Source organism: Macrobrachium nipponense, chromosome 37 (assembly GCF_015104395.2).
Source record: "Macrobrachium nipponense isolate FS-2020 chromosome 37, ASM1510439v2, whole genome shotgun sequence".
Classification (NCBI taxonomy): domain Eukaryota; kingdom Metazoa; phylum Arthropoda; class Malacostraca; order Decapoda; family Palaemonidae; genus Macrobrachium; species Macrobrachium nipponense.
Genome location: NC_061097.1, coordinates 32,329,635 through 32,356,715, shown reverse-complemented (window position 1 = coordinate 32,356,715; position 27,081 = coordinate 32,329,635). Strand labels below are relative to the sequence as shown.

Here is a 27,081-nt window from a genome sequence, read left to right as displayed (position 1 = left end):
CGAGCTACACCGGGAGGACGAGGTACCTAGGAGTGATCGCGAGAGGTGCGCCGCTCGCGATCCCGCTATGACGCCGTATGGACCGGGCACGGTTCTAGGACCGACCAGGACATACGCGCAAGTAGCTGGAGGCGACCGTGAGGGGTCTGCCGCTGTTCCTCCTTCTGAGGGAGGAGTATCTCGGGATCTGTTCTTGCTGGAGGGACTGGACGGTCCTACTCCGCAAGACGCGGTTACTCCCGAGATACAGAGGAATTTTGCAGAAGTCATTAAGCTGATTCGTCAGCATTATGACCTTGCGGAAGGATCGCCGCTACCACCGGCCGAGCCCACGTCCCGGCTCGAGTCATTTTGGGGTCCGAAGAGGGAACCCAAAATGATGGTGGGGCTGCCGCGATCGGAGCTTGCAGACTCGGTCTTGGATCAAGTCGAGAATCTTGTCTCAGGGCGAGAGGATTCGCTGAAATCCGGACGGTCGTCCAAGCTGCTTCCTCCTCTCTACAGCGTCAGAGGCGTTTCTACGTGCCTTCGGAAGACCCGATACTGCCGAAACAGGTTAACCCGGAGTTAGCAAGGCTGACTCCAGGTGTGTCCTGCAGCAGCTCCTTTCGAGAAAACCTCTGGTTCTCGCAGCAGGAGGCACTTGCCCTGGAATCTACCGCTATGGCAGCATTCCAGGCAGTCTCTTGGCTGGATTTGTGGTCCCTCACAATATCCAAAGTAGCGGCCGGCTCTGGGAGTTCTGCTCTCGAAGACGACGCTTCTTTCAGGAGACTGTGCCAGTCTGGAGGAAGAGCTATCTCTTACCTCGCCCATCAGACTGCTAACCTGTGGGCCAACTTGGTTCTTCGACGTAGGGACGCAGTCCTTACCCGAGTGACCAAGGGGGCCGGGTGTGAGGCGGCACTCGGGCTTCGCAATGGACCTATTAGGAGTTCCCCCGCTCTCTTTCCCGGAGAGATGGTGGACGCTGCGGTGGAAAGGCGGCGCACTGATGACAGTGACCGCTTAGTTCACCAGGCAGTCTCGAAGGTTACTGGGCAATCTCGAGCAACTGCGGCTAAGCCCAAGAGTTTAGCTGGCGCTTCCACGGCGGCTAAGACGGTTGCACCGTCTAAGCCCCGTGTGAAGACTCCTGTTGTTTCGACTTCCGCGAGAGGAGGCCGTAACCAGCCCTCCTCCCAGCCCTCCTTTCCCCGAGGAGGTGGTGGGAAGAAGTCGAAACGAGGTGGGAAACGCTAGGGACGGCGTTCCCCCTCACCTGCTGCCGGAAGTGGGGGGGTGCCTAGCGAGCCATTGGGCAACTTGGCAGCGCTACGGTGCCGAGAACTGGATAGTAGACGTCCTTCGGGAGGGATATCTGCTACCCTTCGAGTCTCGGCCCCCCTCATCTCCAAACCGGTCCATCTACAAACCTATGTCCGGGGATCATCAAAGGACAACGCTCTTCGACAGGAGATCAAGACCATGCTGGCGAAACGAGCTGTAGAGATCGTGGAGGACCAATCACCGGGCTTTTACAGCCGCCTCTTCCTAGTGGAGAAGGCATCGGGGGGCTGGCGTCCGGTGATAGACCTCTCTCTCCCCTGAACCGCTTCGTTCGCCACGACGCGGTTCACTGATGGAGTCGGCACGCTCGGTGCTCGACTCTATCAGGGGGAACGATTTCATGCTTTCAGTGGACTTGAAGGACGCGTTTGTTCCGATACGTAATACAAACCCTCGGTCCTTTAACAATAGGAAGGTAACTAGCGGCAGCTGGGACGGTCGTAAGCTTCGAACAAGGGGAGAACGGTAGTTAACTGCTTGTCCGATCGTGCGCGCGCCCGCGCGCCCGAGAGGTGAAGAATCACTTTTGCTTTCGGCCGCGGGTGTGAAGGACGTGTTCGTCATCGCTCTCTGCCCGCTTCATCGTCGTATGCTTTGTTTATATTGTGTTTTTTACTAATGGTTTGGTTTGACTTGAAAATGAAACTGTAAGTACACTGTTTTCATTTTCATTACTTAATATGAATCAACATGGAGCTATCGCCAGTAGAGACGGCGATTTACCGCTCTTTTCATGAATTGAACCCTTGAATTATGTCTCGGTGCCGAGGGTGGGCGCACTCGCGCCGAGTCATGTATTTTGGGCGAAAGTGTGTAATTGAAAGATGTAAGTACTCTTTTTCATTATATTTTTGCCCTGTGCGTTCGTTGCCGAGAGCTTGATTGCGCTCGGCAAGAGCCTCTTATTTTGTATGAATAGAATGCAATGAAAGTGGATTCGCAATGCAGTTTTCTTTTCATTTTCATTTATTAATTGCATCAAATTTAATTTTGGATCAATTTCCGCTCTTACCCGGGAATTAATCCTTACGATTTATTGCTGTGAAAGTGAAAATAGCAAGTGCAGTATTGTTCATTTTCATATATATTTATGATAGCATCATATTATTATGGATCAAGTTCCCGCTCTTACCGGGAATTGATTTTTCCCTCTTTAAGTTCTATGAAGTGAATCGCAAGTGCAGTATTCCGTTTCATTTTCATATTACTTTTCACTGCTGTGCGGGGTAGGGGAAGCGAAGGTCTGCCAGGAAGTCGTCGGAAAGCTCTTCCGCGACTCCCTTGGTATCCGATTCTTCGTCTTCTTTCCTGCCCCCCCGCTCAGCTTCCTCATATTTTGTTTGTTCCGATACGTAATACAAACCCTCGGTCCTTTAACAATAGGAAGGTAACTAGCGGCAGCTGGGACGGTCGTAAGCTTCGAACAAGGGGAGAACGGTAGTTAACTGCTTGTCCGATCGTGCGCGCGCCGCGCGCCCGGGCAGTGAAGAATCACTTTTGCTTTCGGCCGTGTGTGACAGGACGTGTTCGTCATCGCTCTGCCCGCTATTTCGTCGTGTGCTTTGGATGTTTACAATTTCTTCTGACTGGTTTGTTTGTGGTCTTGAATGAAATTGTAAGTACTCTTTTTTCATTTTTCATTGGTGAAGTGAATTAATTAATCATGGATCAAGAAGAGCTTTCGCCGCGCCCACCAGCTGCCCGTAGAGTGTGTCCCGGGCTGGAGGGGCGTAAATGCGGCGGATTCCGCTCTTATCCAGATATTGATCCTCATGAGTTATGTTATCGGTGTCGGGGGCGAGAATGCTCCCGAGCCGAACCATGGTAATGTGTGGTGTAAACTTGGGTCCGAGGCGCAGGTGGGTGCTGTACGAGGGTTAGGAAGAGACGTAGGTCGATCAAGGAGTCGTCGGAAAGCTCTCCAGCGACTCCTTTGGTTACGGATACCTCGTCATCCTTCCTGGCCTCCAAGCTCAGCCCCACGATTTGCGCCTTCCCATGCGGGGGGGGTTTCGGAGTCCTTCTCCTCACTCGACCCGTCGAGTGTGGAGGAGGGTGCCCGATACCCGGATGTGCAATTGTATTCGGGGTCTTCCGTCCGCTCTGGGTGGGGTTCGTCCTCCCCCAAGCGCGAGGGTGCCCCTCTAACTGACCCGACTGTTCCTCCCTCAGGTGTGCCTTCTGTGAGTGACGACCTTGGACAGGTGTGGGCGTCGTTGGGACTGCAGGGCGCCCCCAGTATCCAGGGCTTGATTCAACGGCTAGCGGGGTCGGCAGTTGTAACTCATGGTGTAGTTACAACAACAACAAATACTGTGTCAACACCAGCGTACGCCGCCCCTCCTCATGTGGTGTATACGCAACACATTGCGTCGGTGACTCCAACGGCATCAATTCAAATGCCGATCGCTGCCGTACCTAAGAGGGGCGTGCCGCCGCCACCTGGGTTTTATGTGCTGCCGACTCCCAGACTTCGCTCCCGAAACCCAAAAGTTCGCCCCTGGATCTACACGCCCGTCCCAACTGATGAGTTTGGCTGAGATGGAGAGGTCTGTGACGCCGGACTATGCTGCCCCGTACCTGCCGTACCTGCAGCGAGTGTTGCTGGCCCAGCCCCTCGCGCCGCTCCTACGAAGCGCGCGGTGCGGGACTCTCATGTTATGTTGCTGCTGGTGCTGGTCCTGGTCTATGGTGCTGGTCCTGTGGTGCTGGTCTGCTGTTGATGTTCCTGCCGCTCCTGCCGTGCCTGCCCTGCCCACGTCGCGTCTCGTCATGGAGGTGCTGCACCGGTCCTCAGGTCTTTTTCCGGACAGGATCATCGGGGCGTGTTGCTTCGGCAATTGGCCCGACTTTTCCGTGGATGGAAGACCTGACGTCCGTCCTGAGAGAGCTGACGAAGAAGAGGAAGAAGAAGAGGAAGGTGTCGTCGTCGTCTTCATCGTCTTCTTCGTCGTCTGTTGCCGCCTCTTCCCCTTCGACTTCTAAGGCTTCCAAGCCGAAGAAGAAGAAGGCTGCCTCCTCCCCCCCTAAGAAGGCTCCTGCGGGACCTTCGAAGGGCCCGTCTCGCTCTGGCGTGACGGGGGGTGCTTCTGCTGGTCCTCCTGTTCCCTCGGGAACGGGGCCCGTCTCCTCTTCTGAGAAGAAGAAGAAGACGGGGACCAAGGATGTGCTGGCTACTGCTGGTACATCCGCGCCTGGTCTTGGTAGCACTGCTGCTAAGCCAGGTACCGGCTCGACTTCTCGTTCGCGAGAAGGTCCGAGTGTACGGTCTCCTTCGGGCGACCGTGCAGCCAAAGTCAGGACGCCTGAGCTTGCTCACCGTCAGGACAGAGGCACGGAGCAGAAGACTGTCGAGAGTCGCGCAAGTGACGCTCGCCAGGCCAGCGGCCGCTCTCGTAGCGACCAGCCGGTACCTCGGGTTGACGTGACGGTCTCTGACCGGCCACGGGTTGAGGCTGGGAAGAGGTCCCCTCGACCAACGGCACCAGCTTCGGCTGGGTAACCACGTTGTTTTTGACGTGCCGTGAGGACGCTCACCGGTCTCACCGCGAAAGCGAGCTCTGCAGATCACCTGACCGCCGCTCCCACAGGGACCGGACGGAGACGGTGGCCAGCAGCAGCTCGTCTGACGCACGAGATCGGGGTCGACGTGCTCAGTCGAGCCGCTCGCCACAGGTGAGCGGCACGACCAGGCCTGCAGATCGATCCCCACCGCGGGTTGGTGATCGGCTGCAGCCCCCCACGTACGCTGGTCCTGCCAGCGAACGGGGGGGAGCGTCAGGTCTGTCTCTCCTATACCTTCAACTTCCTCGGGCTACACCGGGAAGACGAGGTACCATAGGAGTGATCGTGAGAGGTGCGCCGCTCACGATCCCGCCACGACGCCGCACGAACCAGGCATGGTCTTAGGACCAGCCAGGTCGTACGCGCAAGTGGTTGGAGGCGACCGTCAGGGGTCTGTTGCTGTTCCTCCTTCTGAAGGAGGAGGGTCTCGAGAGCTGCTCTGTTGGAGGGACTGGACGGTCCTACTCCTCAGGACGCCTGTGACTCCTGAGATCCAGAGGAACTTTGCCCAGGTTATTGCGCTGATTCGTCAGCACAACGACCTGGGGGAAGGATCGCCGCTACCACCATCTGAGCCCACGTCCCGGCTCGAGTCATTTTGGGGCCCTAAGAAGGAACCCAAATTGACGGTGGGACTGCCGCGATCTGAGCTTGCAGACTCAGTCCTTGACCAGGTGGAGAATTTCGTCTCAGGACGAGAGGACTCACTTAAGTCAGGACGGTCTTCCAAGCTACTTCCTCCTCCTCTGCAGCGACAGCGGAAGTTCTACGTGCCATCAGTGGATCCAATACCGCCCAAACAGGTTAACCCGGAGCTAGCTAGGCTAACTCCAGGTGTGTCCCTGCAGCAGCTCCTGTCAGAGAACTTGTGGTTCTCGCAGCAGGAGGCACTGGGCCTGGAAGCTACCGCTATGGCGGCTTTCCAGGCAGTCTCTTGGTTGGATCTGTGGTCCCTCACAGTATCCAAGGTCGCGGCCGACGCCGGGGGCGCTGCCCTCGAAGACGACCCCGACTTCAGGAGACTGTGCCAGTCTGGAGGTAGGGCCATCTCCTACCTCGCCCATCAGACGGCAAACCTGTGGGCCAACTTGGTTCTCCGTCGTAGGGACGCTGTCCTTACGCGAGTAGCCAAGGGGGCCGGGCGTGAGGCGGTAAATGGACTCCGTAACGGACCAATGAAGAGTTCCTCCGCTCTCTTTCCCGGAGAGATGGTGGACGCTGCGGTGGAAAGACGGCGCACTGATGACAGTGACCGTCTGGTTCACCAGGCAGTTACGAAGGTTTCTGGGCAACCTCGTACAACTGCGGCTAAGCCTAAGAGTTTAACTAGCGCTTCCTCGGCTGCTAAGACGGCTGCTCCATCGAAGCCCCGAGGAAAGACTCTTCCTGCTTCAACTTCTGGTAAAGGAGGCCGTAACCAGCCCTCCTTCCAGCCTCCTTTCCCCGAGGAGGTGCTGGGAAGAAGTCGAAGCGAGGTGGGGGAAACGCTAGGGACGGCGTTCCCCCTCACCAGCTGCCGGAAGTGGGGGGTGCCTGGCGAGCCATTGGGCAACTTGGCAGCGCTACGGTGCCGAGACCTGGATAGTAGACGTCCTTCGGGAGGGATATCTACTACCCTTCGAATCTCGGCCACCCCTCACCTCCAACCCGGTCCATCTGCAGACGTATGTTCTGGGATCCTCAAAGGACGACGCTCTTCGGCAGGAGATCAAGACCATGCTGACCAAACGAGCTGTAGAAGTCGTAGTGGATCGGTCACCGGGCTTTTACAGCCGCCTTTTTCTTAGTGGAGGAAAAGGCATCGGGGGGCTGGGCGCCCGGTGATAGATCTCTCTCCCCTGAACCGATTTGTTCGCCAGACTCGGTTTCAAAGATGGAGACGGCACGTTCCGTGCTGGACTCCATCAGGGAGAACGACTTCATGCTTTCAGTGGACTTGAAGGATGCGTATTTTCAAATACCCATCCATCAGTCCTCCAGAAAGTACCTCCGCTTCATCTTCGACGGGACGGTGTACCAATTCAGGGCACTTTGCTTCGGTCTCTCAAACCGCCCCACAGGTGTTCACGAGAGTGTTCACGCTGGTGTCCCTGCTTGGGCCCATTCGCACGGGATACGTCTTCTGAGGTATCTCGACGATTGGCTGGTCCTGGCGAGCTCCCGCTCGCAGTTGCTGCAGGACAGGGATCGACTTCTAAAGTTTTGTCGCGATCTGGGGATCGTGATAAACTACGAGAAGTCCGATCTCGAACCCAAGCAGAAGATGAAGTACCTGGGTATGCTGATCGATACGGTAGCAGCTCAAGTCCGCCCGCAGACTTGAGGATCAGCAAATTCAGGGAGGCAGCCGGCCGGTTCCTGTCTCGGCAGGAACAGGCAGCTCAGCAATGGCAAGTCGTGATCGGCCACCTGTCGTCACTCGAGAAGTTAGTTCCTCACGGACGTCTTCACCTGCGGTCTCTTCAGTGGAGACTAAGGGAGAGTTGGTCACAGGCAAAGGATCCACCTTACTTCCCCGTGTCCATCACGAAGGTGAGGCAGGACCTAGCCTGGTGGCTCGACGACAGGAACTCTTAAGAGGAGTGCCCCTACGCACTCCCCCCCCGGAGATGCTGCTGTTCTCAGACGCATCGACCGAGGGATGGGGCGCACACCTGGAGGAGTTGCTGGCTGCAGGTGTGTGGGACCATCACGAAAAGCACCTTCACATCAATGTCCTGGAACTCAAGGCGGCGTTTTACGCTCTCCAAGAGTTCCAAGACAGCTTGATGGGACACTCGGTGGTGTTGATGTGCGACAACACCACAGTAGTGGCATACGTCAACAAGCAGGGGGGCCTAGTGTCTCTCCCGCTACACCAGTTGACTGTGCAGGTGCACGAGTGGGCCACGGCTCACTCGATAGAGCTGTCAGCACGCTACATTCCAGGCAAGAGGAATGTAGTAGCGGACAAGCTCAGCCGTCGGGATCAGGTAATAGGGACCGAGTGGTCCCTACACCCAGAAGTGGCGGAAAGGCTCTTCAACGTGGGGGCGTCCGGTCATAGACCTGTTCGCCACCCGGCCAACAACAAAAAAAAACTTCAAGGTTTTTTGCTCAGCCGTGCCGGACCCATGGGCAGCTGCAGAGGACGCTCTTCAACACCCCTGGGACAACCTCTTCGTCTACGCCTTTCCTCCCTTTTGTCTGATTCGGAAAGTGATCAGCCGAGCGCTGGTCACTCCCAATCTCAGGATGATCCTGGTGGCTCCCAAACGACCTCAAGCCGTTTGGTATCCGGACCTGCTGGCTCTTCTTGCAGAAGAACCGAGAGAGATGCCCCACTGGCACAACCTTCTAGCCCAGCCACACGTAGTGCGGTACCACCGAGCAGTCCAGTCCCTACAACTTTCACGGCTGGCTGTTATCCACCATCTCTTAGCGAACGAGAGGCTTTTCTCGCAGCGCAGCAACAGAGATGGCTGGACACCGTCAGACAGTCCTCTGCAGCTGTGTACCAGGGGAAGTGGGCCGTCTTCTGTGGTTGGTGTCGTAGACGGGGTCTCATCTCCTCTCAGAGCCACTCTTCAGCAGGACGGTAGCGGATTTCCTCGTGTTTCTTCGCCGAGAGAAGCTCCTCTCAGTACCCACAGTTTAAAGGATATAGAGCTGCACTGGCACTCGTCCTAAACTGAGGGGACTGGACATCTCGAACTCGTTCGAGATCTCCTTGCTAATGAGGAGCTTCGAAAGGTCTTGCCCACCCAGGGAGCTCAGGCCCCCTGAGTGGGATGTGACTCTCGTCCTTAGGAGTTTGACTCGAAGACCATTCGAGCCACTCCGAGAGTCGTCAGACAGGGATCTGACCCTCAAGACCCTCTTCTTGCTGGCCCTGGCATCGGCGAAGAGAGTAGGGGAACTTCATGGTCTGTCCTTCAATGTTAACATTCCAGGGGCTGGGGATCTGTGACGCTCGATTTCGTCCCGAATTTCGTAGCTAAGACTCAGAATCCGTCGATCCCTGACGACAGGTTCGAGTCTTTCACAATCCCCTCCCTAATGGATTTCACCGACAACGATACGGGATGAGATGCTGCTTATTTGTTCCTGTGAGGGCGCTACGGCGCTATCTGAAGAAAACTCGACATCTCAGGACCTGAGTGTCGAGCCTCTTCGTTAGCACTGGGGTTACCAAGAAAGAAGTATCCAAGAACACGCTTTCTTTCTGGCTGCGTGAGGTGATCAGGAGAGCGTACGAGGCTGATGGTAGTGACGACATCCGTACGCTCCGACCGAGAGCCCACGAAGTCAGAGGTATTGGACCCTCTTTGGCGTTCCGCAAGAACTTCTCCGTGGCGCAGGTCCTGAAGGCAGGTGTCTGGGCCAACCAGACTACCTTCACGTCCTTCTACCTTCGGGATATTTGCCCACAAGTCCTTGGATACTTTTTCCTTGGGACCTGTGGTGGCTGCTCAACACGTTGTGTAAGCTTACCAGCACCCGAGCAGGCCAGAACAGCATCGATTCCTGGTGTGACTGTAGGAATGAATGGTTGAATGAGAGTGCGACTGGCTTCTCCTTCTCCATCTTTTCTCTCTCTCTACCTGTGGGCAGAGGGGTCACGGTCGTCACCATGCTGGAAAGGAATCCGATGCATGGTAAGCTACTCAACCGAGCCCAATCTATCCCTTTAGTTAGGGATAGAAGCAAATATCCTCCACTCCCTCCAACAAGGGGGAAGGAGTGGATGCCTACTTGAGACAAACCCATAACTTTATGTTGGCTCCTGTACAGGAACAAGTTCTTGCAATGCTGGTACGAAGAGATACGCTTGCCTCTCTCTTAGTACTTGGCTCAGAGGTCTGACCATTGATCCTGCGGTGCACACCCCGATCAATCGGACAGAGGTTTGGATCCCTCCCTTGCTCTTACGACCAGGGAGGCATTCCAAGGTTGGACGAACACCAGTCTGTTCACCAGGCGACGATTCACCCACCAAGAACGTGAGTCTTCCTATTGTTAAAGGACCGAGGGTTTGTATTACGTATCGGAACAAATGACAATTTGTCGAAAATTGCATTTTTCCTAACTATACAAACCTGAGGTCCTTTACATATAGTCCCACCTCATACCACCCCTCACTCTGCAACTTTTTGCATGGGCCTAAAGCAAAAGTGATTCTTCACCGCCCAGACGCGCGGCGCGCGCGCACGATCGGACAAGCAGTTAACTACCGTTCTCCCCTTGTTCGAAGCTTACGACCGTCCCAGCTGCCGCTAGTTACCTTCCTATTGTTAAAGGACCTCAGGTTTGTATAGTTAGGAAAAATGCAATTTTCGACAAATTGTCATTTTTGGGGTCTTCCTTCCGTTCGGGGTGGGGCATGTCTCCCCCCCCGTGCGTGAGGGAACCCCTCTTACTAATCTGTCTGTGCTACCGCAGGTGCTACAGCCGTGGGAGACGACCTTGGACAGGTATGGACCACTGCGGCTGCAGGGCGTGCCTAGCATCCACGATCTGCTGCAGAGTCTAGCGAGGTCTGGGGCGGTGACCTTGGAGTGGTCTCCACTACAACCTTCACGGCCGCTTATGCTGCTTCCCCCCGCTGGTCTACACTCCACCCATGCTGTGTCGGTGACGCCGTCTGCCGCTTCTATGGCCGGTCGCCGCTCCGTATTCCGAGGAGGGGTATGCCGCCGCCGCCTGTGTTTTCTTCGTGTTGCCTTGCCCCAGACTTCCGCTGTTCCAGCAGCTCGCCCCCTGGACGGCCGCCAGTACCACGCTGGCTGCCGATGATTCTACGAGGCGATGGCTGGCCTGCGTACATGTCGCTGATGTGGTTCCCGCTACTGGCTTGGCTGTCCCCTTCTGTGTTTACCGCTGCCGCTGTTCCTGCCGCTCCTGAGCTGGTTGCTTCCTGTCCGCTAACCTGGTTCTGCGCATCCTCCATCTGGTCCTGCCCATGGGTGGGTGTCTTCCCCAGTCCCAGGTCCTTCCGGACAGGTGCAGTCGGGCCGTGTTGCTTCGGCAATAGGCCCGACTCCGGCCTGGATGGAGGACCTGACGACTGTCCTGCGTGAGCTGACGAAGAAGAGGAAGGTGTCATCTTCGTCTGTTGCTGCCTCTTCCCCTTCGACTTCTAAGGCCCATAAGCCGAAGAAGAAGAAGGCTGCCTCCCCCCCCTAAGAAGTCTCCTTCGGGACTTCTAAGGGCCCGTCCCACCTCGGTGGGACGGGGGTCCTTCTGCTGGTCCTCCTGCTCCTTCGGGAGCGGGGCCCGTCTCCCCTTCCGTAAGGAAGAGATAGAGGGCGGGGACCAGAGGAGTATCGGTTAGCTCTGGTACTTCCTCGCCTGGTGCTAGCGGCGATGCCGCTACGCCAGGTTCCGGCTCGGTCCCACGTCGTTCGCGGGAGATCCCGAGTGTACGCTCTCCCTCGGGAGACCGTGCAGCCAAAGTTTCGGCGCCAGAGTTCGCTCGGCGCCAAGACCACGGCACGGAGCAGAAGGCTGGCGAGAAACCGCTCAGGTGACTCTCGCCAGGCCAGCGGCCGCTCTCGCAGCGACCAGCTGGTAACCGGGTTTTGTTTTCCCCCTAAGAAGACTCCTTCGGGAACTTCGAAGGGCTCGTCACATTCCGGCTGTGACGGGGGGGTTCTTCTGCTGGTCCTCCTGTTCCTTCGGGAACGGGGGCCCGTCTCCCCTTCTGAGAAGAAGAAGACGGGGACCAAGGGTGTGCTGGCTACCGCTGGTACACCCTAGCCTGGTCTTGGCAGCTCTGCTGCTAAGCCAGGTACCGGCTCGGTTTCTCGTCCGCGAGAAGTTCCGAGTGTACGATCTCCTTCGGGTGACCGTGCAGCCAAAGTTAAGACGCCTGAGTTCGCTCAGCGTCATGACCGAGGCACGGAGCAGAAGACTTCGGAGCCGCCTCAGGTGACTCTCGCCAGGCCAGCGGCCGCTCTCGCACAGCGACCAGCCGGTACTCGGTGGGTGGACGTGACGGTCTCTGACCGGCCACGGGTTGAGGCTGGGAAGAGGTCCCCCAGGTCCCCTCGACCGACGGTACCAGCCTCGGCTGGTACCAGCGGTTTTGACGTGCCGCGAGGACGCTCACCGGTCTCACGGCGAAAGCGAGCTCTGCAGGTCACCTGACCGCCGCTCCCACAGGGACCGGGCGGATACGGTGACCAGCAGCAGCTCGTCTGACGCACGGGACCCGGGGTCGACGTGCTCAGTCGAGCCGCTCGCCACAGGTGAGCGGCACGGCCAGGCCTGCAGATCGATCCCCACCGCGGGGTGGTGATCGGCTGCAGCCCCCCACGTACGATGGTCCTGCCAGCGACGCGGGGGGGAGCGTCAGGTCTGTCTCTCCACTACCTTCAACTTCCTCGGGCTACACCGGGAAGAGCGAGGTAGCTAGGAGTGATCGTGAGAGGTGCGGCCGCTCACGATCCCGTCACGACGCCGCACGTGCCACGTATGGTCTTAGGACCAACCAGACGTACGCGCAAGTGATTGGAGGCGACCGTCAGGGGGAGAGGGGGGGTAGCGTCAGTTCTGTCTCGCCGATAACCTTCAACTTCCTCGGCATAACCGCCCAGGAAGAAAGCGAGGTATATAGGAGTGATCGTGAGAGATGCGCCGCTCACGATCAGGGATCTGTTGCTGGTCCTTCTTCTGAAGGAGGAGGGTCCTGGGAGCTGCTCTTGTTGGAGGGACTGGACGGTCCTACTCCTCAAGACGCTGTAACTTCCGAGATTCAGAGTAACTTTACCCAGGTTATTGCACTGATTCGTCAGCACAACGACCGGGGGAAGGATCGCCGCTCCCACCAGCAGAGCCCATGTCTCTGCTCGAGTCGTTTTGGGGCCCGAGAGGGAACCCAAACCGACGGTGGGTATGCCGCGATCGGAGCTTGCCGATTCTGTCTTGAACCAGAGTCTCTCGTCTCCGGACAAGAAGGCTCTCTCTTCTGGCCGGTCGATCAAGCTACCTTCACAATTACCTCCTCTACTGCGACAGCGGCGTTTCTACGTGTCTTCGGACACCGTATTTAAATACTCCTTCGGGTCCTCCTGAGAGGTTTCGACCTCGACGAGGACTGTAATGAGTCGGAGGACGGTATCGGCTCTCTCCTGTCAGGTGTCGATCAGCCCCACCCAGACGACGTTCACAGTGGCGGCAGACCCTTACCTACAGTGAGAGTTCGTAACCCTCCTCGGGGAAAACGTTTTCTCCTGACGATACGTTTTCCCAGACTCTGAGAGGCCATCGCCGCAAGGCGATGGCTGCTCCTACTCTTCTCCAACTGCTAGTTCCACTGGGAAGGCGAGCGAGTATCCAATTCCTCCCCCATTCCCTCTCTCCTTACGGCTACGAGGGAAAGGGGAAGGATCCTACAGAGATTTCTCTGTAGGATCCCACGTTGGGGACTGCGCTACCAGGGGGGACCTTCGGGTCCTACCTGACGTAAGCCCCGGTCGTTGAGGAGGGATCCTGCCCCATTCTCGATTTCTACGGGAATCGAGAGGACCACCAGCCGATATCGTTTGACGAATTCGGTGGGGGTTTCGCAGACTGCTTAGAATTCTACGGAATTTCTAGCGCATTCAGAGTGTTAGAGTTTCTTACGATCTCCAAACACTTAGGCGAGACCACGGTCCAAAGTGAGCGAGACGAGAATCCCCGATATGTTACACGATAATCGGGAACCTCGCCTATGCTCGAATTCCTGGAATTTCTAGCATTAGGAAGAAGACTGCTGCTGAAAGAAGACTATCTCACAGTAGGCGACCAACCTGGAATAGAGAAGAACGGACGGGGAATATCCAGTTTGGCTGGAACTATCGTCTTAGTATTCTGTTCACCATTGAAGCTTTCCTTCGAGGAAGACTTCTCCTTCACTCTCTTTAATGAGAACGAAGGTGGTCGATCTCCAATCCTTATTTTGTTTTCTTGAAGGAAAGAATTTAGGATGGAGATCATTGTTCAGAATCCTACAAATATACTACGTATATTAACCTCGGCGACATGATTCTGCTAAGCAGTTGAATGGTCCGAGGGGTAGGCGCATACCTCCTGGTTATTCTACGGATTGCGACTTAGACGAAAAGTATTCTAATTGAAACTGCAACCCGGGTTGCCTGCAACCTCCCAGGAGTTTCCAGTTTCAATTTTATATACTTATGGTGTTGTCACAACAACACCATTTAAGCTTTTATATTTACCGAAATTCGTTTCGCTTAAATATAATTGCTCGAGCATATCTTTTTATGCTCGGGTGGTTTCTAGCCGAACGCATTCCTTCGTGGAAAGGATTACTTGGCAACTCAGGATGACGAGTCAGCGACAGCTACTGCGTATTGAATTGCCCGAGGCATTTCAGTATCAGCTGCCGCTTTGAGATAGACGGTTGTTTATGTCTTTCTCACCTGCTTTGATTGAATAACAACCGTATCTCTGCCAACAATCACGGACTTAAGTCTCTGATTAACGGGGATTCTCGCATACATGAATGACATCTACTGCTGAGAAACGCTAGTATTCATCGTCTTCGGTATTGCGAGAATTTTAAACAGAGATATCTATTCGACTCTCATCTTTCTGTTTACCGCACGGTAAACAAGAATTCTGTAATAGTAGTCTCTTGCTGCATCATATCCCGATAATGCGGATGATTTTTGCGGAATCTGAGTTTGTCCTCAAAATATATTGTATTCGGAGCGGTGTACAATTAGTTCATTGTTCACCCCGGATTAGCAGATGTATTGAAAGACATCGCCTACTCCCACACCTGCCAGCTCTACTTCCAAACGTTCAGCCCATGAGAAGCAGTTCTTCAAGCGGCTCTCCCCTGTGTTTCATTACTGAAGAAACGCCCCGCTTTCATTGCACAACGGACAGCAATGAAATGGCGGTTAGCGTTTTCAGTCATTTGTAAGCACAGGTTTAGAATCTTGAGATTCCTTCTCTCGATTCAGCTGGAAGACGTAGGTTGCATTCATTGCCTACCTTCGTCTTCAACGTCACATAGTGTTGTTTCTCCTTAAGCTGAGATTCAACGTCTATGAGATTTTCTTGCCATCAGGGACCTCGGTCTTTTGAAGGCAATTGACTTTCGCCTTTTGAGCTTATGCATTAAGAGAATCATCGCCGCGCCGTCCGGCATCGGTGACTAACAAATATTTTATTTGTTTGGTCTCTCAGCATAACTCTTTAAAGGGCGAAGGTCACGTGACTTACCCGGATGCTTGGACAACTTGCCTCTACTGATTCCGAACCAGTCAGTCGGCAGCTGTCAGAGCGCCCGAGTCAGTTACGAACTATGCTGTGGACTTAGTTCGGTTGTTCCAGAGCAATCATTACTTCGTCTTAATAGCTTGTCAGTATGAGTACTGTACATAACCAAAGTCGAGAAGAGGGATAGGTCATACGACTATTCCTTCTTTTCGTCTTAGGTAACTGCATGACTTCTCTTGAGAAGTCAAGCCACAAAGGGATGGGGATTTGTGACGCTCGATTTCGTACCGATCTTCGTAGCGAAGACTCGGAACCCTTCGTAACTGACGATTGGTTCGAGTCCTTCACAATACCCTCCCTAATGGACGTCACCGCCTCCGATACGAAGGCTATGCTGCTTTGTCCTGTGAAGGTGCGACGGAGCTGTCTGAAGAAACTCGACACCCAGGATGAGTGTGGACGCCTCTTCATCATTCTCTCGCGTTCCGCAAGAACTTCTCCGTGGCGCAGGTAATGAAGGCAGGCGCCTGGTCCAACCGGACCGCATGCACCTCCTTCTACCTTCAGGATATTGCCCACAGTTCCTTGGATCTTTTTCCTTGGGAACCGTGGTGGTTGCTCAACACGTTGTGTAGTTAACCCAGACCCTCGCAGGCTGAACAGCATCGAGTCCTGGTGTGACCGTAAGAATGGATGAGGAATGAGAGTGTGACTGGCTCCTCTTCCCATCTTTTTCTTCCCTCTACCTTTGGGTAGAGGGACACGGTCGTCACCCTGCTGGGTAAGGACGAGATGCAGGTGAGCTACTCAATAGAGCACCATCCTATCCCTTTCAGTAGGGATAGGAGTAAATATCCACCACTTCCTCCAACAAGGGGGAGGAAGTGGATGCCAAATTGAGACAAACCCATCATTTTATGATTGTCTCTTGCAAACAGGAACAAGTTCTTGCTTGCTGGTACGAAGAGATACGCTTGCCTCTCTCTTAGTACTTGGCCCAGAGGTCTGACCATTGATCCTGCGGTGCACACCCCGATCAATCGGACAGAGGTTTGGATCCCTCCCTTGCTCTTACGACCAGGGAGGCACTCCAGGGTTGGACGAACACCAGTCTGTTCACCAAAAAGACTCAGATTCCTCCCACCAAGAAGTGAGTCTTCCTATTGTTAAAGGACCGAGGGTTTGTATTACGTATCGGAACAAATGACAATTTGTCGAAAATTGCATTTTTCCTAACTATACAAACCTGAGGTCCTTTACATATAGTCCCACCTCATGCCACCCCTCACTCTGCAACTTTTTGCATGGGCATAAAGCAAAAGTGATTCTTCACCTCTCGGGCGCGCGCACGATCGGACAAGCAGTTAACTACCGTTCTCCCCTTGTTCGAAGCTTACGACCGTCCCAGCTGCCGCTAGTTACCTTCCTATTGTTAAAGGACCTCAGGTTTGTATAGTTAGGAAAAATGCAATTTTCGACAAATTGTCATATTTTCAAATACCCATCCATCAGTCCTCCAGAAAGTTCCTTCGCTTCATCTTCGACGGGACGGTGTACCAATTCAGGGCACTTTGTTTCGGTCTGTCAACCGCCCCACAGGTGTTCACGCGAGTGTTCACTCTGGTGTCAGCTTGGGCCCATTCGCACGGGATACGTCTTCTGAGGTATCTCGACGATTGGCTGGTCCTGGCGAGCTCCCGCTCGCAGTTGCTGCAGGACAGAGATCGACTCCTCAAGTTTTGTCGCGATCTGGGGATCGTGATAAACTACGAGAAGTCCGATCTCGAACCCAAGCAGAAGATGAAGTACCTGGGTATGCTGATAGACACGGTAGCAGGGCAGGTCTTTCCCGCAGACTTGCGTATCAGCAAATTCAGGTTCCTGTCTCGGCAGGAACAGGCAGCACAGCAATGGCAAGTCGTGATCGGCCATCTGTCGTCACTCGAGAACTTAGTCCCTCATGGGCATCTTCACCTGCGGTCTCTCCAGTGGAGGCTAAGGGAGAGTTGGTCTCAGGCGAAGGATCCTCCTTACTTTCCTGTGGCTCTCACGGACAAGGTGAGGCAGGACCTAGCCTGGTGGCTCGACGACAAGAACCTCTGAAGAGGAGTGCCCATACGCACTCCCACCCCGGAGATGCTGCTGTTCTCAGACGCATCGACCGAGGCATGGGGGGCACACGGACCATCACGAAAAGCACCTTCACATCAATGTCCTGGAACTCAAGGCGGCGTTCTACGCTCTCCAAGAATTTCAGGACCGCTTGGTGGGACACTCAGTGGTGTTGATGTGCGACAACACCACAGTAGTGGCATATGTCAACAAGCAGGGGGGCCTAGTGTCTCTTCCGCTTCACCAGTTGACGGTGCAGGTGCACGAGTGGGCCACGGCTCACTCGATAGAGCTGTCAGCACGCTACATTCCAGGCAAGAGGAATGTAGTAGCGGACAAGCTCAGCCGTCGGGATCAGGTGATAGGAACCGAATGGTCTCTACACCAAGATGTGGCGGAAAGGCTCTTCAACCTGTGGGGGCGACCGGTCGTAGACCTGTTCGCCACCCGGCACAACAGAAAACTTCAGGTTTTCTTTTCAGCCGTGCCGGACCCATGGGCAGCTGCAGAGGACGCTCTCCAACACCCCTGGGACAACCTCTTCGTTTACGCCTTTCCTCCCTTCTGTCTGATTCGGAAAGTGATCAGTCGAGTGCTGGTCACTCCCAATCTCAGAATGATCCTAGTGGCTCCCAAACGACCTCAAGCCGTTTGGTATCCGGACCTGCTGGCTCTTCTTGCGGACGCACCGAGAGAGCTACCCAATTGGCACAACCTTCTAGCCCAGCCACACGTAGAACGGTACCACCAAGCAGTCCAGTCCCTTCAACTTCACGGCTGGCTGTTATCCACCATCTCTTGCGAACGAGAGGCTTTTCTCGTAGCGCAGCAACAGAGATGGCTGGACACGTCCGACAGTCCTCTGCAGCTGTGTACCAGGGGAAGTGGGCCGTCTTCTGTGGTTGGTGTCGTAGACAGGGTCTGTCTCCTCTCAGAGCCACTCTTCAGCAGGTAGCGGATTTCCTCGTGTTTCTTCGCCGAGAGAAGCTCCTCTCAGTACCCACAGTTAAAGGATATAGAGCCGCCCTGGCTCTCGTCCTAAAACTGAGGGGACTGGACATCTCGAACTCGTTCGAGATCTCCTTGCTTATGAGGAGCTTCGAAAGGTCTTGCCCACCCAGGGAACTCAGGCCCCCTGCGTGGGATGTGACTCTCGTCCTTAGGAGTTTGACTCGAAGACCCTTCGAGCCACTCCGAGAGTCGTCAGACGGGGATCTGACCCTCAAGACCCTCTTCTTGCTGGCCCTGGCATCGGCGAAGAGAGTAGGGGAACTACATGGTCTTTCTTATGATGTTAAACACACCAGAGGCTGGGGATCTGTGATGCTCGATTTCGTCCCGAACTTCGTAGCCAAGACTCAGAATCCGTCGATCCCTGACGACAGGTTCGAGTCTTTCACGATCCCCTCCCTTCTGGACTTCACCAATAACGATGCGGATGAGATGCTGCTTTGTCCTGTGAGGGCGCTACGGCGCTATCTGAAGAGAACTCGACACCTCAGGCCTGAGTGTTGACGCCTCTTCGTTAGCACTGGGGTTACCAAGAAAGAAGTTTCCAAGAACACGCTTTCTTTCTGGCTACATGAGGTGATCAGGAGAGCGTACGAGGCTGATCGTAGCGTCGACATCCGTACGCTCCGACCGAGAGCCCACGAAGTCAGAGGTATCGGACCCTCCTTAGCGTTCCGTAAGAACTTCTCCGTGGCGCAGGTCCTGAAGGCAGGTGTCTGGGCCAACCAGACCACCTTCACGTCCTTCTACCTTCGGGATATTGCCCACAAGTCCTTGGATACTTTTTCCTTGGGACCTGTGGTGGCTGCTCAACACGTTGTGTAAGCTTACCCAGCACCCGAGCAGGCAGAACAGCATCGATTCCTGGTATGACTGGGAGAATGAATGTGCGAATGAGAGTGTGACTGGCTTCTCTTCACCATCTTTCTCTACCTCTACCTGTGGGCAGAGGGATACGGTCGTCACCACGCTGGAAGGGAGTCAGATGCAGGTAAGCTACTCGACCGAGCTCCATCCTATCCCTTTCACTAGGGATAGGAGCGTATATCCACCACTTTCTCCTACAAGGGGGAAGAAGTGGATGCCTACATGAGACAAACTCTTGACTTTATATTTGCTCCTGTACAGGAACAAGTTCTTACAATGCTGGTATGAAGAGATACGCTTGCCTCTCTCTTAGTACTTGGCCCAGAGGTCTGACCATTGATCCTGCGGTGCACACCCCGATCAATCGGACAGAGGCTTGGATCCCTCCCTCGCTCTTACGACCAGGGAGGCACTCCAAGGATGGACGAACACCAGTCTGTTCATCAAAAGACTCAGATTCCTCCCACCAAGAAGTGAGTCTTCCTATTGTTAAAGGACCGAGGGTTTGTATTACGTATCGGAACAAATGACAATTTGTCGAAAATTGCATTTTTCCTAACTATACAAACCTGAGGTCCTTTACATATAGTCCCTCCTCATGCCACCCCTCACTCTGCGTATTTTGCATGGGCCAAAAGCAAAAGTGATTTGTTTACCTCCGCGCGACGATCGGACAAGCAGTTAACTACCGTTCTCCCCTTGTTCGAAGCTTACGACCGTTCCAGCTGCCGCTAGCTACTTCCTATTGTTAAAGGACCTCAGGTTTGTATAGTTAGGAAAAATGCAATTTTCGACAAATTGTCATTTTTTGACTCAGTAGTCATTTTTTGACTCAGTGGTCATTTTTTGACTCAGTGGTCTGGATATATAATTTAATAATAATAATAAGTCATGTAATATCTTTTGAAAACCTGAGTTCAAGTCCTTATGTGAAAGGTACAGTTGGAAATACCATTTTTTCTATAGTTGGTATTTTTGCTGATACAGGTCTAACAAATTCGCTTCTTAAATACTTTCAGTACCAAGGAGAGAGTGAGAGGGCCGTTCGAGAGGTGTTTCGACGGGCTGGCAACGTAGCTCCGTGCGTCATATTCTTTGACGAATTTGATTCACTTTGTCCCATCAGAACCAAAGGTGGAGAGGTAAGTTATGGAAAGTACAATGTGATGATTATATTTTCATTTGAGTTCTTTCATTCTTCCTTAATGTAAATCTTCAGCTGAAAACCCTTATGGACAGGCAACAGATTGTAATTATACTGAGGAGGGTTGTGAAAGGAAATCAGCCTGCAGAGGGGCAAGTTATAGGAATAGGTTATGAATAAACAGATAAAAGGGAACAGATAATAAAACAGATACTACAGCTGAAATTCAGCAGGCATCAAGAGCAGAGAGCAGAATGAATTTGCTCCTCGCTTAAATAGTATTTGGAGGTCGTAGGACTCGACAACTGAGCCGAGTAGAGTATTGCAGATTTCAATGTTAAATTCCGAGTACTATAAAGAAAGCAAAATATTGAATTATTTTTGTCTTGCAGAGCGGAAGTAAAACCACCATAGTTAACACACTCTTGACTGAAATGAACGGTTTTGCAAAGCGTGATGATGTGTATGTCATTGCTGCCACAAATAGGCCTGATATATTGGACCCAGCAGTGACGCGACCAGGAAGATTCGACACCTTGCTCTATGTGGATGTGCCAGATTACTTGGGAAGGATATCCATTTTCAAAGCTAGAACGAAGGTAATGTATTTTTTTTACTGTGGTCCATCTGAAGTTTTTGTATATATAAATCTAAACTTCCCTTTTGTGGTTTATCTGAAGTTTTTATATATGTAAAAACCACTTCTCTTTTGGGTTTATTGCAGCTTCCACCTAGAACTTTAGATCTGTATTGAATAATAATCTCCTTTTATTGTTCTTGTAAGGGTATGTCAACAAAATAAGCTTTACTGCTTTACATTGGGAGAAACTCTTCCATAGCACTATTGTAAAATACAATAATGTTTTACACATTCAGATACAGAAAATATTATTAGTTGGAACAGTAAATATTCTAGAAGATTTTACTAATCTTGAGACCAACATCTTTATTGTTGCTAATTATTATATATACTCCACCTTTCCTTAATATGAAAGATATTTTCAGTTTTTACTCTTATGTGGTAAAGATGGAAGAATGAGTCTACAGCATATAATATAGGCAACTAACCTTTGTAACTATTAAATCAAAATTAGGATTAGTTGTATTTTTAGTTATTTTTTATTTATTTATTTCTTTTTTCTTACAGAATGGAACTTGCCCAGCCTTGGCCGACGATGTCAGTTTCGAAGAAATATCTCAGGTTTGTAATAACTTCTCCGGAGCAGACTGCGACCAGCTGGTTTACTTAGCCAGTAAGGAAGCAATTAGAGAAGTTATCCAAAACATGGACTCCACTGGCACAGATAAGACATTGGATACGAGCAAGAGTGCAGTTGCAGAGTCTGCAAAGAATGTGAAGAGACTAGTGTCCAAAAAGCACTTCTTTGCTGCCCTGAAGAAAATGAAGCCTTCCATTTCTGTAGAGGTGAGTGAAAGTAGTTATGCTTTATGATCGAGTATTATAAAATGGTTTTTGGAAGCACATTTAATAATGGAAAGTTTTCTTCTTAACTATATGTCACCATGAAGATTGTTTGGGGGAAAATTTTGTATTTTTAACAATTTCCCAAAGGCTGCATCCATTGTAAATAACTGCTGTGTTATTTTCAGTATATGAAGATGTAAAGTAATCCAGGATATTGCACATTGGGTGAAGGCATTGTGTAGCTTACAGTGGCTACAACCCTACGCTCAAAGTTTCTTGTACATTAAGTTTTCCTCTTTCCTTCTGTTTAGCTGACCAACTAATTTTAATTGTAGCCTGCTTCAGTTTTCATTTAAGAACCTTCGGGCAAGCGATATGACTTACAAAACATAATTATGCTGCTCTTGCTGGACAGCTTTACATTAATACCAACCTAACCTAAACTTTAATCCTGTTTTGTTTGTATACAAATACTAACCATTGCCTTTTACGTAGTATTCCTCAGCATAAAGCAGAAAACTGTTGTTGAAGCTTAGTGACAAGGTGGCAGCACCTCTCACTTTTTTTTAAAAAGTATTTTAGTCTTCAGCCAGTTTTCCTAAAAGACTTCATGCTGCACTTTGACCAACTGTCGAGTTGAAGCTTCATCTTTTTTGTTCTTGTGCCCCATGTGCACCTTGCATTACCATCTAAAAAAACAAAACTTGACCTCCTAGGCCAGTGTCAAGTGTGTGTTTTTTTTAAGCACCAGCAGGCACAAGAGAGATGTGTTGAAGAGCTTCCTTCCATTTTGGCCTCATAGAGTATCAAGAAGCCAAACAGGTCATTCAAGCAAGATCTCATGAATTCAGACCATTGCCTCACCCCTAGCCTTTGGAAAGACATTTTTTCTTTTGCTCAGTTAATGAGGGCAGGTGTAGCCAGACTACCTTTTACCTCATTTAACCATAGGGACATAACGCACTTGTCTTGGTCTTGTGGTGGCTACTTAACAGGTATAGTCATGAGAGCTCCTTTCTGACAGAAAAGCATCTAGCCTAAGGTACTCTTGAGGTCATAAGGTTGTATAGGTGAATGACTGGATTTTACTCTCCTTTTCTTTCTTTGGAAGGCAGTAGTCAGACTGACCACTTGTTGGAATGTACACTTGAGCATCACATCTTCAGAGCTCTGGCTCATAAGGTAGGACTTCTCTGCTCACCCTTTCAACAATGTAAGGGGCCAGTGGTTAAGCTATGGTCTTAACCCATTATTTTATAATTGACCTAATGTTATCTGCCATTCTGACATATGTTCTCCTTTCTTTTTGGGTAGCACATGGTTCTTCAAATTTTTCTTAGAGCATAGACACATCTTGCTATGGCACAAGGCCCTGTCAGTCTCGCATTCCTATACTAGAGTACAGGTAGTATGTAACAGGTTGTCATTGGTGCCTTGCTCATTTTCACAACTGGGAACATGATTTTTTCTAGGCGGAGATTCATCTAGCCAGCAAGTAAGAGACTATCCTCCCATCTAAGGGGTGAATTTCTTAAAAGGCAATGGTTTGTATTTCTGTAGGAACACATCAAATTTAAAGTAACTTGTTTGTTTCTTAAGTAAACAAACCAGAGCCCTTTTTCATAATTACCTACTCCTTATCTCAATTAACCACACTTCAGCTTAGATGATAGTTACCAGATTGCATTGGTGATTAATCCAACAGAAAAGGCTCTGGTTTGCATACCTCTGAATTATATTAATTACTTTATATCAATTTTATAATTTTTATATTTACAAACAGTTTGGGTTAAACTTGTAATTTTGATCCACTAGTCTACATCTATACAACCAAGTGAGTGTAAGATACTCAAATTCGTGATGAGAGCTATGAATGTGTGTTAGTATGGTACTTATGTATCACACTATACATAATGTGCCTTGCAATGTTTTATCCGCATGTAAGAATTTATAATAATGTTTATGATACATTTGTTTATTGATGCTTAATATTCCTCATGTTACAGTAATGAAGTGTGTAATATATTTATATGGAACTGCCTGTATGTAATAAGAGTATTGTCTTCATTACCAGGAACAAAAGAGATACAAGAAACTTTACAACAAGATATGTGTTTCACCCAACGAAGATTTGGCAGAGTTACTTATGTCCTCTGTTGTTGTCCCTGCCCAGGAGAGTAATTTGCAGACGGAGGTAGAAAGTACACCTCAGAAGTTGATGGCGTCGGAAAGTACGCCTGCACCTCAGAAGGCCATAGAAGACATAGACAGTGGAGATGTATCAGAGTCCACTTCTGAGATTGTTAATGTCAGTATGTCAACCTGATTGAGGTTAAAGTCCAAGGTTTACATATATAGCCTCTACTGTCAATAATGTGCTGTTATTGCCCTGCTGTTTGTTTTCATTTAAAACTGAAAATGATGAGTATTTCAAGAAATGTATTTATGGGGTGGGGGAAACCGAGTACCTTCTTGTGGATAGCACATAGGCAATGCTTGTCTGAAAGTACCATTTTGGTCAGAATGGCTGACCAAATTGAACAAAAACCAGTTATCAATTTGCATACATTTAATCTTATCAAAAGTTCAAGTCATACAAATGTATAAACTAAATGACTGAGGTATGCAGCTCACTTGCTCACACAAACACACTTGGACTCTAGAATGCAACCTGTGTTACTATAATTGTGTTTGACCACAGTTGCGATATTGTCTTACTCCAAAAAGACCATGCATCATGCTTTTATAAATCATGCCCAGGCTATATGAAAATCTGAAAAAATAAAAAACTAGTGGGTTAGCAAATAGTAGTGAGTATAAAGCATAATGGAATCCTCTGACTGCATTACCATAAACAGAAATGACTCCCAAACAATACATATCATTTGCTACTGAACAAATATCTTAAGAGTTTTTTGGAGTTTGAGTAGATCTTTGTTGAGAAGCAAACAAAGAGTTCAAACCGTATACATAGTTGGAAACAAATTACCCAAAGAACAACCAATTTTTTTTTTTCTTGGTTTTTATCAATATTTGTTTTGGCAACCACATCTGTTTGCCAGATGCATCTTATAATAATACTTGGCCACACATCTCAACACAACATGCACCACCAACCATAGTCCCCCAAATACAACAAACAACAATACACTAACACCAAATGATACCTGTGTCACAACATTCAGCAGCGTAGCCTGTTACAGCACATCAATAATAAGGCCAATCCAAACCCCACGAATAATGTAACTTAAAAGTATACTGAGCAGGTCAACTGAAAGGAAACCATATTGCATACTGGAAAGTAGAAACTTAAGCTTTAAAAAATACCCACTGTAGTAACGTCTTATGAGATCCACTGTTGCTTCTTAATTTACAGTGATAAGGGATACAAAATTCTCCGAATAATTATCAAAAGATTACAGCTCAAAAGTCTCTCTATACATTGTACAATGTCAGGCATTTGCATGAAGCTTAAATGAAGGATGGTGAAAGGTGACGACGGCCTATTTCTTTGTAACTTTCTTGATGTTTTCGAGGGCTGCCTCTGCCTCCTTGATCTGCTGTTTAATCCGATCCTTCATGGAGCTGTTGGTTGCCTTCTGGAGGCTCTGTTTAAGGTCCTGTGAGGGAAAATAAATAGCTGAAAAATTTGTGTCACAATAAACAATAATGTATGCTAAGTAAAAAGCCACAGTAATGTATATGAGAGGACCATTGTGCAAATGGTCAAAAGTCCCCTTTTTACCATTTTTGTATTTTGAAAAATACAGTCACTCATATACAGTACTGTGGCTTTTTACTTATTATTTCCTGTCTGTATAAGTGATGCACCATATTAAATAATGTATATACTCTTATTCAGAACCAAAACCAAAAAGAGATGAAGATGGCTTTGGACAAGCCACAGACAAACATGCCTATACCCCCCATAACAAACAAACCATTGCTTTAAGATAGCCTTAATGCTCTGGTTCAAAATAGGGAACAATACACTTTCTTAAGAATAAAGCAAATAAGAAAAAGAACCCAGCGTCTTTTATGCTTCCTATACTAATATGGTTTGGCCCTCTGCATATGACGGTCTTAGTGTATGCTCTAATTTTGACAATTTTTAATTTTTATTTAAATGGGGTATTTGCATTCATTTTTATCCTTTACAGTGTGTTTCCCAAAGGGGGTAGTTCTGTCGGTTCTCCTCTTGCATTACTTAACTGCAACCCCTCTCATTCCTTATACAAACCCTTTTCATTCCTTATACATTCTTTCTTCCATCTTGCTTTCCACCCTCTCCTAACAATTGTTTCATAATGGAACTGTGATGTTATCCTTCTGTTGCACCTTTCAAACCTTTAGTTTCTTTTACCATATATACTCGCGTATCATGCGACTTTTGAAGACCTAATTTTGGAGTTAATTTTAAGGGGGTCGCATCATACCCGAGATATAAAATTTGAGTATGTAGTAATCACATATTAGTATCATATGATAAAATACAAACATGGATCTTTTAAAAAGTTATGCTTTACTTCACTGCATCCAGTAATATATATATATTATCATATTACTATTTGTTTGTATTATAAAATACAAACAGCAATCAATGTTTTGGTTTGGAAATCAGCTGAGGGCGATTGGGAAATAAGTTTGTTTCGTTGTATTGAACTCAAATCAGAAAGGCTTTCTTGCTCCTAGTTAGCACAAGGGAATCTCAAGATATTCTATTTATATGGGACAAGGTTATTTTATGTTATATGAAGTGTTTTCAAGTCGAAATATCACTTAAATATGTATCGTTTGTGAACAAAATTTAGTTATTTTTTTCATTAGTAGATGGCACCAAGGGCATGTTTACACAGTAAACATGCCCTCGTCGCCACCTACTAATGAAAAAATAACTAAATTTTGTTCACAAATGATACATATTTAAGTGATATTTCGACTTGAAAACACTTCATATAACATAAAATAACCTTGTCCCATATAAATAGAATATCTTGAGATTCCCTTGTGCTAACTAGAAGCAAGAAAGCCGTTCTGATTTGAGTTCAATACAACGAAACAAACTTACCTCCCAATCACCCTCAGCTGATTTCCAAACCAAAACATTCGTTTACACAGTAAACAAAAATCAACAGATTCCGTTCGATATTTTTCACTTGATCTTGTTAGAATACTACGATCTTTAAGTATTTATCTTTTATTGGAGTGAAAACAGTGAAATGTGCTCTTTCACACCCAATAGTTTTGATTAAAACATGTTTCTCAAATTTTGTTTATGGTCGTTGGCAGGTCAACATTCTTTCCTCAGCTTCATCTACAACTTACTGGTTAAATTTAGCAGTATATGCCTTGCCAATCTTTTCTACATAGCGAGTAAGGATATACTAGTAATGTAAGAATATATCGGTCCTAT

The 27,081-nt window shown here is 49.7% G+C and overlaps 2 protein-coding genes across 2 annotated transcripts in view; one reads left to right on the top strand and one right to left on the bottom strand.

The window, feature by feature from the left end:
- LOC135209340 (nuclear valosin-containing protein-like) overlaps positions 1 to 25,693 on the top strand; it is a 47,761-nt gene extending 22,068 nt beyond the window's left edge. Inside the window, exons 11-14 of the mRNA XM_064242041.1 lie at positions 19,916 to 20,240; positions 20,635 to 20,841; positions 21,390 to 21,668; positions 23,743 to 25,693. Coding sequence (XP_064098111.1) covers positions 19,916 to 20,240; positions 20,635 to 20,841; positions 21,390 to 21,668; positions 23,743 to 23,994 — 1,063 coding nt within the window. The 3' untranslated portion in view covers positions 23,995 to 25,693. The remainder of the gene's footprint in view (positions 1 to 19,915; positions 20,241 to 20,634; positions 20,842 to 21,389; positions 21,669 to 23,742) is intronic.
- Positions 24,220 to 27,081, bottom strand: part of LOC135209089 (transducin beta-like protein 2) — a 76,419-nt gene continuing 73,557 nt past the window's right edge. The window contains exon 8 of the mRNA XM_064241682.1: positions 24,220 to 25,288. Within this exon, the coding sequence (XP_064097752.1) occupies positions 25,172 to 25,288 (117 nt within the window). The 3' untranslated portion in view covers positions 24,220 to 25,171. The remainder of the gene's footprint in view (positions 25,289 to 27,081) is intronic.